At 50.8% G+C, this 12,072-nt stretch overlaps 1 protein-coding gene across 1 annotated transcript in view; it reads left to right on the plus strand.

Moving 5' to 3' along the window:
* Positions 1 to 12,072, plus strand: part of ALK (ALK receptor tyrosine kinase) — a 731,594-nt gene that overhangs the window by 672,109 nt on the left and 47,413 nt on the right. Inside the window, exon 13 of the mRNA XM_054476638.1 lies at positions 8,697 to 8,847. Coding sequence (XP_054332613.1) covers positions 8,697 to 8,847 — 151 coding nt within the window. The remainder of the gene's footprint in view (positions 1 to 8,696; positions 8,848 to 12,072) is intronic.

Raw genomic sequence — 12,072 nt, forward strand, 5'->3', positions numbered from 1 at the left:
ACTTGCACAGGTCAGCTAATCTCTTGAGACTCTGTCTCCCCATCTGTAAGCGGCAGGGGCTGTAAAGGTGACATATAGTGCCTGGCACAATGATTATACGTGGTGGGTGCTCCCTGGCCCATGGGCGGAGAAATCAGCTGAAGCAATGCTGCTATGCAGCAGCAGGCAGCAGGCAGGCAGTGTTTCCAAGAACACACCGAAACATACGTGGTGTTCCAGGAAACATACGCGGTAGTTTCTGACTTTTCCTGTCTCCAAAGACATTTCTCTGACTTCCTCAGATGAGCCCTGTGTTCTGAAAAATTTGGACTGCCAGATGAACTACACTTATTAAATAATAATTAATTCATTTTCCCATTTATTATTAATCACAGCCATATCTAAGTCGAGTCAGGTTTCTGATCTGCATGAAGTGCCACATTATTTCCACAGTGCATTCATAGAATCCCAGCCAAAATCAGAAAGCTGTCTCCATTCATCTCTTTGAAATATTGAGACTGAGGCCAGCTCCGGGCCCCAGCACTCTCTGGCGATTTTGCCTCTGTTGAAGCAGGACATTTTGAAGTGTCCAAATTAGTAAAGGAGACATTTTGGTCTGGCCTAAGATAGGACCATATCAAAATGGAAGAACTAAAACCAAAAGCCACTCAGTTGGGGTTTTTGTCACTGCTGTTTTTGAGACAGAGTCACGCTCTGTTGCCCAGGCTGGAGTGCAGTGGTGCCACCTCAGCTCACTGCAACCTCCGCCTCCCAGGTTCAAGCAATTCTCCTGCCTCAGCCTCTCGAGTAGCTGCAATTACAGGCATGAGCTAATTTTTGTATTTTTAGTAGAGACGGGGTTTCACCATGTTGGCCAGGCTGGTCTCTAACTCCTGGCCTCAAGTGATCCTCCTGCCTTGACCTCCCAAAGTGCTGGGATTACAGATGTGGGCCACCACACCCAGCCAGTCATTGTTGTTTTTGAATACTTGTATTTTAACCAAATAAAGGCTCTAACGGATATTCCTGACCCTCACCTCCTCCTTGGCCTTGGAAGAGACCCAGGTCTTAGATGACCTGAGTCTATTGGTCACATAACTTAGTAATCTAAGAAGCAGGCGGTTAATGATTTGATTTTTAGACCACTTCAAAATGTCCCCAAGTCAGAATATGACTGAGAAGTCAGCACCCTTTCTCTGAAAGTCTTTTTGTCCATAGTAATTATTACTATTTAATAAGTGCAGTTCATCTGTTGAAAAAAACACAAGATGCACCAGAGGACGTGAGAAAAAGGTGCTTGGAAACAGAAAGGTGGGAGCCGAGCCCTAACAAACCCACCCATCCTGGAGGCGTGGCTGCCACCGAGGCCTGGCACTGGATGGCTCCACTGACTTCTCTGCCCACTGCTGGGGAGGTGAAGGGAAGGGAGCGAATGCTACCAAGCCCCAACTTCATGCCAAGGAGGGGGGCCACCATTGCCTGGGGCCTCCTCCAGGTTGTACACAGTTGGAAACACCCCCACTCTTAGCTGGTAACTTATCCCGGGCCCACCTCCCACCCTCTACAGCTTTGCCCACCTCCACAAAGGAAGAGGCCCAGAAAGAGGGAGAGGAAGGGGGGGACGGGTCAGGCAGGAGGAGACAGCAGGCTGGCATGGGGGCTTCGGTGCAACCCTGGAACCCCCATCTCCTCCACCCACCATGTCCTGCTTTCCCTGCCCTGGACTTACCACTTCCTCTGAAAGGTGATGCAGTCTGTGTGTCCAGGTTCCTGGGCTTCATTTTCCCCCTGCTCTGCAGATCTCAGTGACCCATAGTAAGCACCAGTTCCCCCTGCTCTGCAGATCTCAGTGACCCATAGTAAGCACCAGTTAGGATGCTGTGCCTGACACCAAGTGTGCAAAGGTGATTAAGATCCAGCCCTGCCCCAGAGGCGCTGCTGCCAATGGTGGTGGTGGTGTGTGCACAGGCATCTCCGTGGGGTGTAGAGAGAACTACAGTGGAGGTTTTCACAAGGTGCTGCTGCAGAGGCCGGGGGGAAGGCGCTGCTGCGGAGGCCGGGGGGAAGGCGCTGCACTCAGCTGAGCTTGTGAATGGCTTCTGCCAGGAGATGGGCACCTGGGTTAAGTTAGGAGGCCCTAAGCATTGTCTACAAAGAAGCGGGTGGCCAGAGCCTGCGGTGAGCACAAGAAGTCGGTACTGCCGATGAGAAGTCGGGCAAGGCTGGCCTCAGGGAGCCGAGACTGGAGGCAGCAGGGCCAGGTCCTGGGTCTGCAGTGTTACCCACCAAATGCCTCTCGCTCCCCCTGGTGACAGCGTGAGGGTGGAAGTGAGAGAAACGGCCTGGAGGTGGGGAGAGCAGATGGAAGGGAGTCACTGTCACTCAGGCCAGGGTCAAAAGGACTAAGCCAAGACATGGGAAAGATGGCAGGGGAGGGTCAGATGCAGGGGACAGGCCCAGAGGTGTTCAGGAGGTGGGATCAGTGTAAGTTGAGGACTGAGTGAATGTGGGGTCGGGGGCAATGCCGGGACTACATCCACGCTCTGGCATGGGCTGAGGAAGCGAGGAGGAGGAGCGCAGCCACTCTCCCACGTGCTTGGCTGAGAACAGGCAAGGCCAGGGCAGCAGTGAGAGGGGCCCTGGTCAGGAGGCCTCTGGGCCGTGGCGCTGAGTAACCACGGTGTCTAGAGGGTGGGGGGCTGGAGTGGAAGGGAGAGTGGGAGGCCACTGCAGTGCCATGAGAAGAATGTGGATTATGGGGTTTGTGCTGGGGAGGGGGACAGCATCCTCGTGTTGTCATAAAATGGAGACAGATGATGGCACAGCCCAGCTCTGAGAGGGCTGTTGGGAGACTCAGTGAGAGCCCACGGGTGGCCTGCCACAGGCAGAGGCGCCAGCACTCAGCTCAGCCCGCCCCCTCTCTCTCCCAGACTTCTTTCCTCCTTCATCCCTCTCTCCCCCTCCAGCCTGCCTGCCTTCCTACTTGTCTAGGACCAGCATCCTTCTCAGCCCGCAGTCCTGCCCCCACCTCCTCCCCACCTACTACCATACACACACAGATTGTATATAACACCGTTTGTCAAGCATGGCCCATAGCTCCCGATGGCAGTCCTCGCACAGCTCACCTGCTCTTCAGACATAATGGACAAGAGGCCCCAGGTCCCAGCTGGAGCCAGCTGACCCGGGCCACAGCCATTCCTGATGGTCTCTATCAATGACACTCATTTTCTCACCTGGGGCACCAGCATGTGCAGCCAGACAACACCATCATTCAACTCCACAAATAGCCATGAAGCCCTACTGTGTGCAGGGCACTGAGCCATAAAGCCCCTACTGTGTGCAGGGCACTGAGCCATGGAGCCCTGCTGTGTGCAAGGCATTGAGCCATAAAGCCCCTACTGTGTGCAGGGCACTGAGCCATGAAGCCTTGCTGTGTGCAGGCCAGTGAGCCATACAGCCCCAACTGTGTGCAGGGCACTGTGCCATGGAGTCCTACCATGTGTCAGGCACTGAGCCATAACACTCCTACTGTGTGCCAGGCACTGAGCCATGGAGCCCTACTGTGTTCCAGGCACTGACTAGACTGGTAGAAAGGCCTGAGACTCTGGAGCCTCACAGTCTCTGGAAAGACCACAGGACAGAAAAGTTTAATAACAGTCCACAATGCCAATCAAGTTCTAGACAATAGTAGGAGAGATATCACAGGCATGATTAATTGCCAAAGTAATTGTATGGATAGCCATCGCTATAAAGGGCACAGACCAGGGAATTGTCAGAGATGGAGGAATTAGGAAAAGATGGATGGGCTAGCAGGCAGAATTAAGTTTGAGTTCAACCTCCACCACCGATGCTCCATGTGACTTAGAAAGTTGTCTTCCCTCCTCTCCAGAGGCTCCATCTGCAGAGCGAGGGGCTATAGAGAGAGGTCACTGAGGTCCCTGCAAGCTCAGGTGTTTCGAGGCACTTAGGGTTACACTGGCCAGGAAGGTGCTGAGGGAGAAACAGAACATGAACCTTGCTCATTGATGCAACAGGAGTGGAACCTGGGCCGGCCCCACTGAGAAGCACCTGCATCCACAATTGGGCCCTTCAACCCTGACCCCTATCTGGATAATACAACTATACACCTGATCAGAAATCTCCCGCTGACCAAGCTCCATCCACACTCACATGCATCACGTGTCATCACAATAACCCTGCAGGGTGGGTAGGACAGACCTCACCATCCTGATTTCACAGATGAAGAAACTGAGAAACGGGAGAAAAGGGCCTTGCCCAGGATCCCACAGGGAGTTAAAGGCAGAGCCCAAGGCAGGATGCCGCTCTCCCGCTCCTCCAGAGGGTGTGCCGGAAAGGAATGGGGTGCTTCTGTTTTTCTGAGTGGCTGTCCACTCTCGCCCCCAAGATCCCCCCATGTGTGTGTGGACACTGTGGATGTGCTACACACCAGCTGTGCTCTCATTTCAGGATCCAGCAGGCAGCCACTTTGATTTGCTGCTAATTCTTTATTTAAAAAAGATTCACAACTCAATTACATCAGGTAACAATGGTTCACAGTTTATAATACAAAACACAAACCCAATAAACATCTATTCTGACCAGGGGACATGGATTTAGATGAGGAAAAACCAAAAAATTACAGCATCAGCTCGTTGAGAGCAGTATCTTGTAATTTCCAGTAAATTGGAATCACTGTGAGTCATTTTCCCCACTTGAGTGGCAGGTATATTAATTTCTTATTGTTTCTCAACCATCAGAAATAAATGTTTACAAGGGATGGTGAGAAAGCTTCAGAGAGGCAGGCTGAGGCTATTATCGTGGCATGAGTTTGTGTAACGTGATTCACAGGGTGCAGGGGTCTTCAGAAGAGCTAAGGCTGCCTGTGCTTTACACAGAGGTGGGCCCTGGGTGAAACTGAACAGCCTTGACCCCAAGCCCCCTTGGCCATGCCCTGGTTCACCCACTTGGTCCCCTTCTGCCTCCCAGAAGTCACCCCCGGAAAAGGAGTGGACAGGCTCACCCATGGGGGCACGTGATGACAGCAGCTGCCATTTGTCACTCACTGGCTACCCTCTGAGCTCTGAAGTAGGTCCCTTATAAGCATCATCTCATTTAATTATCATAACAGCCTTCCAAGGTAGGTATTATTATCCCCTTTTTATATATGAGGAATCTGGGCTCAGAGGGGGGTAAATAATCTACCCAAGGTCTCACAGCTAGTGAGTAACACTGGCAGGGCCAGGACCGGGGAGAGGTAAGCAAAGCACCTTGGGCAGAAAATTTAAGGAGGTGCTTCTTCTTGGGGTCAGTCGAGTGCAAGGTCCTCCCTGGGAGGGAGGCACCTCGCCGGGCTCAGCCTACTCCTGGCCCTGAGTGGCAGAGCTGGGATTTGGATCCAGGTCTGTCTGCATTCAAGCCCTTGCTTTTCTACCTGTGGCACATCCCACTCCAAAGGCAATCAGCCCTGTAGTAGCAACTAGAAGCTTCCAGAGGAGTGAGCCTCTAATGGTGGAATTTCAGGCTTCAGGGAACTGATGAGAGAGCTACTCCTTCTAGGACCCCTGCAATTAATTCAGGCAGGCAGCTGCCTGCTCCCCCTGACTTTAAGCCAGCCCCTCATCTGGGTTGGAAATGTGGGGCTGAGGCCACCACCCAGGAAAGTACAACCCAGCCACGGACACCTGCTCGCCAAGCTCTACTGTCTACTTTGGAATCTAGAGAGCTGACCCCAGCCCCGGGTCTCGCCTTGTGCTTTGCATGGGTTTGCAGTCTTCTCAAATTCGCTTTGTATGCCCATGAGAGCAGGGGTTCTTGTCTTCATTTTCTTCCTCAGTAGTGGAAGTTGAGGCTCTGAGAAATTGACCATGTTGCCTCAGGTCACACAGCCAGAAGAACGGGGACAAGAACCAGCAGATGACTTGGAGCCCGGGGCTTTTTCCATCCCACCTCACCATCAAGAACTAGGTCAAGACGTAGATGGGGCTGGCTTTCAGATGTGGTTGAGGAGAGCGGGGTGGGAAAAATAGCAAAGAAGGCTTAGGAAGGGTAAAAGGAGTCAGGAACAAACAACGTCTAAAATATAATAATTTGGCTAAATTTAAACATACGAAAGAGTTCAGAATGATTCATAATGTATGGTTGATGCAAATGACTATGCAAATGATGCCAAAAGGAATGGGCAGCGTGACGATCACCTCTCGACCACAGCAGGAGTGGGTAGGATGAGCACTTTGTTTTGGGCAGAAGTTATCCAAGCAAACCACATCTTCAGGTGGAGATGACTTTTTTATGCCGCCTGACCAGGCCCCAGAAACCTGGGGCAGTGAGCAGGACACATTTGGGGCCCATCCACACTGCAGTCCCTAGACTACAGGAAGTCGCCACATCGTCCCCTGCCCAGGTTCACTGAGCCAAATAATGCTGCTTCCTCTTACCTTTCACCAATAAGCCTTCCTTTTTCTCAGCCTTTTCATTATCGTTATCACCTTGTCCATTTCTCATGGATCAGGAGGGAGTGTTTGGCTGAGGCCTGGGAATTAGGTGGGGCAAATAGCTTCTCAGACCCCTCTCTTTGTGCATCCCAGCAGCACATTGGGGAGGAAATGACCTCTGAGAGGGGATGTGCGAGGGTTTGGACCAGAGCCAGCCACTGACTGGCTGTGTGGCCTCAGATGAGTTACTTAGTCACTCTGAGCCTCAGTTTCCTCATTTGTCAAATGAGATTAATAACATTTGCTGTTTATGGCTATTGGGTGATGCCGTGTGCCTGTGAGCATGCATTGTGCCAGGCACATTGGAGGATGCTGGTAATCAGCCCACAGCCCTCTCCAAACCTACAGCCCTCAGCTTCCCACTCCATCCACCTGCTGCAGCCAGACACACCAGAGGCTCCCTGCTTCTTCACTTCCGTTCACACAAGCCCCAATTCCCACCACCTCTTTCTGCTTGTCTCAGAGCCCTACCCATCTGCAAGCTCCATGTGAAGCCAACATCAGCCTTCTTCACCCCATCCCCACACCCCACAACCACCTGTCACAGTCCCCCATCTCCCTCCTGGCCCTAAGCACCTGATGACCCTTATTTTGGCCAGAGATTTGCAGCTTCCCCGGGGCTTCCACCCATGAGCTCCTTTTCTTGGACTATCATGTTGTTTGGAATGAAAATGATTCTTCTCTTACTAGGGAAGGGGCTGGGGCTCAGAGAGGGCACAGGGGCAGGAAATGGCCCCACCTGATCAGGGAGCCCGGGAGCACTTCACTTTGCCTCCTCAACATAGCCACCCTATGGCGAGACTTCTCTTTTCATCATGAAGATCATCTCAGTTTCTTTGTGAGCTCTTGAAGAGCCTGGAGCTGTCTCAGGTCCATAACACCTTACACCCTTCCCAACATTCGATAAACTCCCATCAATGCCCAGGCACTCACCAGGGCAATGGGCACTAGATTCTCCATTTGCATTTCACGAAGACCTCAGTTCCTTGCCTGCCATGTTCGCAAACAGCCTCTGCAGAAGGGCAGTGGGCTCTGCCTTGTGAGAGCTCTGGGAGGCTCCTCACACCCTGGGAAGAAGGGACATTTCCTGGAACTGTAGATAAAGGAGCTACTATGTGCACATGGGCAAAACTGCCTTGCATCTCTTCCTGATTTTTCGTAAAAGACCTTGGATCTGAATACACACAGATGTGAAAGTCTGCCGAGTCCCGTACCCTGGCAGCTGGTCTCTGGGGACACATTTGTTAGCTGGTGCCCTAGCTGTCTTCAAGACATGCCGCTCTTCTGATATGGTTAAGAAGGGAGTTCTTTTTTCCCCATCCTTGCTTGACTTCATTGCAGCAACCTAAGAGGCAGCAGAAATCATCTCCCATCCCCACGCTCTGTTTTTATTTTCATCATGATGGGTTGTTTGTTGTCTGTACACCTATTGCTCCAGAAGGAGTTACCGGTGGGATGGGAATAGACAGTCGGCTCACATACACTGCTCTCCTCAGTCATTCTGTGAGGAACCTCCTTGTTTCCAGACCCCATGGGGAGACTTTACAACTTTGTACCAAGTCAATTATGGCTGCTACCATCATTAATAATAATAATAATAATTAACTAATACTTATTGAGTGCTTATTACATGTCAGCCACAATTCTAAGACCACATGTCATAATTTCTTTAATCCTCATAACACATGTAGGCTAGGAGGCAAGTTCACTTACTATCCCCATAGTATAGATGAGGAATAGGGAAGTTACTTGTCTAAGGTCATATGAGTCCATTGATCTGGGACAAGGAGAGAAAACCATAATGAGGAAATCCTAGGTATTCAGAAAGTCATCACCCCAATATGCCACATTCATATAATCTCCTCTCTCTCTCTCTCTGCTGTTTCCCTCTCTCTCTCCCCTCCTTCTCTCCCTTCTTCCCTCCCTCCTCCCTGCCCTTTTCCTCTCTTGCACCCTTTACTAGTCTTTCACCTTCCTAGTTCTGTGACTGAGGCAACTCCCTGTCCCTCTCTAAACTTGATCATCCTGTCCTGAAGCGGGAGAGAGGAATCCCTTTCTGCAGGGACTGATATGGGGGAGAACCCTCAGACCACAATGGTGATGTGCTCAGCCCACTGGAAGCTGCTAGGTTGGCATGAAAGGGGACAGTCTTCATACCACAGTGGGAGCTGAAAGGGGACAGTCTTCATACCACAGCGGGAGCTGACATTCTTTGTCCCATTGCAGCATCTCGGGCTACGGAGCTGCTGGCGGGAAAGGCGGGAAGAACACCATGATGCGGTCCCATGGCGTGTCTGTGCTGGGCATCTTCAACCTGGAGAAGGATGACACACTGTACATCCTGGTTGGGCAGCAGGGAGAGGACGCCTGCCCCCGTGTAAGTGCCCAGAGTAGGGGTTTCTCGTCTGCACTCTCTCAGGCCCCTGGGAGGCCTCTTGGAGGCATGAGCACTCAACACCCTCCTCCTGGAAGTTCATACCAGGAGAATGAGACAGCAAAGAGTAATTAAAAAGCAGCCGTGCAAACTCCCAGCACCCCAGTGGTTCACCTCTTGCCTGTGCTGGGGGGAGGCAGGACCTGGCAGGGCTGACCATCCTAGCAGGAACTCAGCACCCTGCAGGGGGTTGGGCCTCCTGGTTGGGCCAGGCCCCACCTTCCCTCACCCGAAGCACAGCTTTTGCTTGGGAAAAGGGGCCAAAGCAGGCAGCTATGTTCTAGCACCCAGGACCCCCGGCTCCTTCTCCAGAAACTTATTTGAGAGCATCCTTGGCAGAGAGATATGGGAAGAGGGGCTACCGAGAAAGCAGTTTACTTCCACAAAATAAATTCAGGGCTCCTAAGAGTCAGGCCCTGGGCTAGGAGCTGAGGAAGCATGAAAAGTAAAGTTCAGTTTTTCCCTTCTGCTCCTTCGGGGTTAAGGTGAAACAACAGGAGTAAGCTTAGCAAGTGCAACCTTTTGCATAAAAAATGTCTCAACTCCAACTTTTGTTTAGCAACTATAATCAGGACTTTCCAACCTAACATAATATATTAAGCCATTAAATTACAGGCTGCTGTAATTTTCACAGGAATTTATTGAGTGCTAATGTAATTCCTTCATCTAAGCAGAAAGATTGCATTATCTTCTGCAAGGGACTTTCACTTGATTGGACTGTAATCAGTTATGTCTTTTCACAGGACCGCAACTTTTTTAAAAATTCAATTGAATTCTAGTTGTTCCTCGGGGTTGCTGCACTTTATCATTTTTATTAATCAACCTACTAGCTCTCAAACTTTGTGGATGCACAGGAAGTTCCCAAGCAGGCGGGAGGAGGTGATTCTGGGCCAGGGACAGAGGGCAGCTCGCTGCTGGTCGGGCAAGGCATAGCAGGGGCATGTGGGGAGAGTAACTGGTCTTCTCTGTGGCTTCACACCTCCGCCCCTGAGGAGGCATTTGGAAAGGGGGAGAAATGGACATTGTCAGGCACTACCTCCATCTCCAGTTCTCACTAGGCAGAAAAAATGGTGTCTAGACACAATTCTAAAGATAATGAAGTGGACTCTAAGAATCAAACTGCAGGGGCCGGGTGCGGTGGCTCATGCCTGTAATCCCAGCACGTTGGAAGGCCAAAGTGGGAGGATCACTTGAGGTCAGAAGTTCGAGACCAGCCTGGCCAACACAGTGAAACCATGTATATACTAAAAATACAAAAATTAGCCTGGCATGGTGGCACACACCTGTAGTCCCAGCTACTCGGGAGACTGAGGCACAAGAATCACTTGAACCCGGGAGGCAGAGGTTGCAGTGAGCCAAGATCGCACCACTGCACTCCAGCCTGGGCAACAGAGCAACACTCTGTCACAAAAAGATAACTAAATAAAAAATAATTAAACTGCCAGATGTGGCAACTTTGCTGGTTCAACTGCACATCTATGGGGGCGGCGGGGAGTTGCCCTTCTATGTACCTGGCCACACTGGAGCTCCTATGCTGGAAATGGGCTCCAGCTGCTAGAATCCTCCTCCCCACCCCCAACCACAACACACGTGCACATACACAGCCCTCAGCCTTTGCTTCTCCAGTGCCTTCCAAACCTCGCCTGGTGGCATGAGTCTAAATCAGGCTTTCTCAACAGTGGCATTATTGGCATTTTGGAGCAGGTAATTCTTTGTGGCTAGGGGTGGGGGTCTGTCCTGTGTATTACAGGATGTTTAGCAGCATCCTTATCCTTTACTCACTTGGTGCCAGTAACAGCTCCCAGAAATGACAATCGCAAAAGCCTCCAGACACTTCCAAATGTCCCCTAGGCAGCCAAGTCTGTTCTAAATGTTAAATTCCACCATTACCATCCCCTGCAAGGCAAATATTGTGAAGAGCCAGCCCACAATCCAGACAGCACTCAATTCATTCAAATTTATTTAACCAATATTTATTGAGTACCTACTTAATGCCATCCCTGTTACAGGAACTTGGGATATATTGGTGAACAAAAGAAAGATATTTACTCTCAAGGAACTTACATCTGAGGAGAGGGAGGCGGGAAATATCTGGGGAAACAGTGATCCCAGCAAAGGCCACGTCCCAGAGGTTCGTCGATGCTCAAGGAACACTCAGGCTGGAGGAGAGGGAGCAAAAGGAAGGGTAGGTAAGAGATGAGGCAGAGGTAATAGGGCTGGATCAGGCCACTTTAAGGCATGTTGGAGCCATAGGAGGGTTTTGAGGCAAATGGTGACATAATGTGGTATGTGTATTAAAAAGCTCACTCGGGCTGCAATGTGAAGAATCTACCACAGAAGAATCTATGGACACAAGGGAAGGGTCAAGACAATGAATTCAAGGGCTGTGGCATTAATCCTGGCAAGAGATGATGATGGCTTAGACTAGGATTGTAACAGTGGAGGGGATGAAAAGTGGTTGAATTCTGGGTGTAATTTGAAAGTCAAATCCAAAAGGATTTTCTGCCAGATTGAATGAGAAATTAAGAGAAAGAAAAGAGTCAAGGATGACTCCAAAAATTGTGCCTGAGCCACTGGAAGAAGGGAGCTGCCATCACCTGAGTTAGGGAATGCTGTGGAAGGAGCAAATTTGGGGGCCAGATCAGGAGTTCAATATCAGACATGCTGAGTTGTAGAGGCCTGGTAGAAAGCCACAGGCAGACAGGTGGACGATGGGAGACAGGCCGCTGGAGTTCAGGAGAAAGGTCCAGACTGGGGATATAAATATTGGAGAAATTAGCATGAAGTTGAGACAGGATGAGATTGCCTAGGATGCAATACAGATGGAGAAGAATGTGAAGACCAAGCTTAAGGGACCCTCAACATTTAGAGGTCAGGAAAAGAAGAGGAACCAGCAAAGGGGGACGAAAAAGAGGAACCAGAGAGGTAGGAGAGGATGCAGGAGGATGGGGAGTCCTGGAATCAGGTGAGGAAAGGGCAGCAGCTCCTCCAAATGCTGCTACTGGTCCAGCAAGAGCCTCGACTGCTCCCTACCCCCACCTGATCTAAAGGAGACATCAGAAGCAGGGGTGCGGGGGATGAGCACGGGTCACAAAAGATCTTTCTTTTGTTCACCAATATATCCCAAGTTCCTGTAACAGGGATGGCACAAAGTAGGTACTCAATAAA

Source organism: Pongo pygmaeus, chromosome 12, assembly GCF_028885625.2.
Source record: "Pongo pygmaeus isolate AG05252 chromosome 12, NHGRI_mPonPyg2-v2.0_pri, whole genome shotgun sequence".
NCBI lineage: Eukaryota > Metazoa > Chordata > Mammalia > Primates > Hominidae > Pongo > Pongo pygmaeus.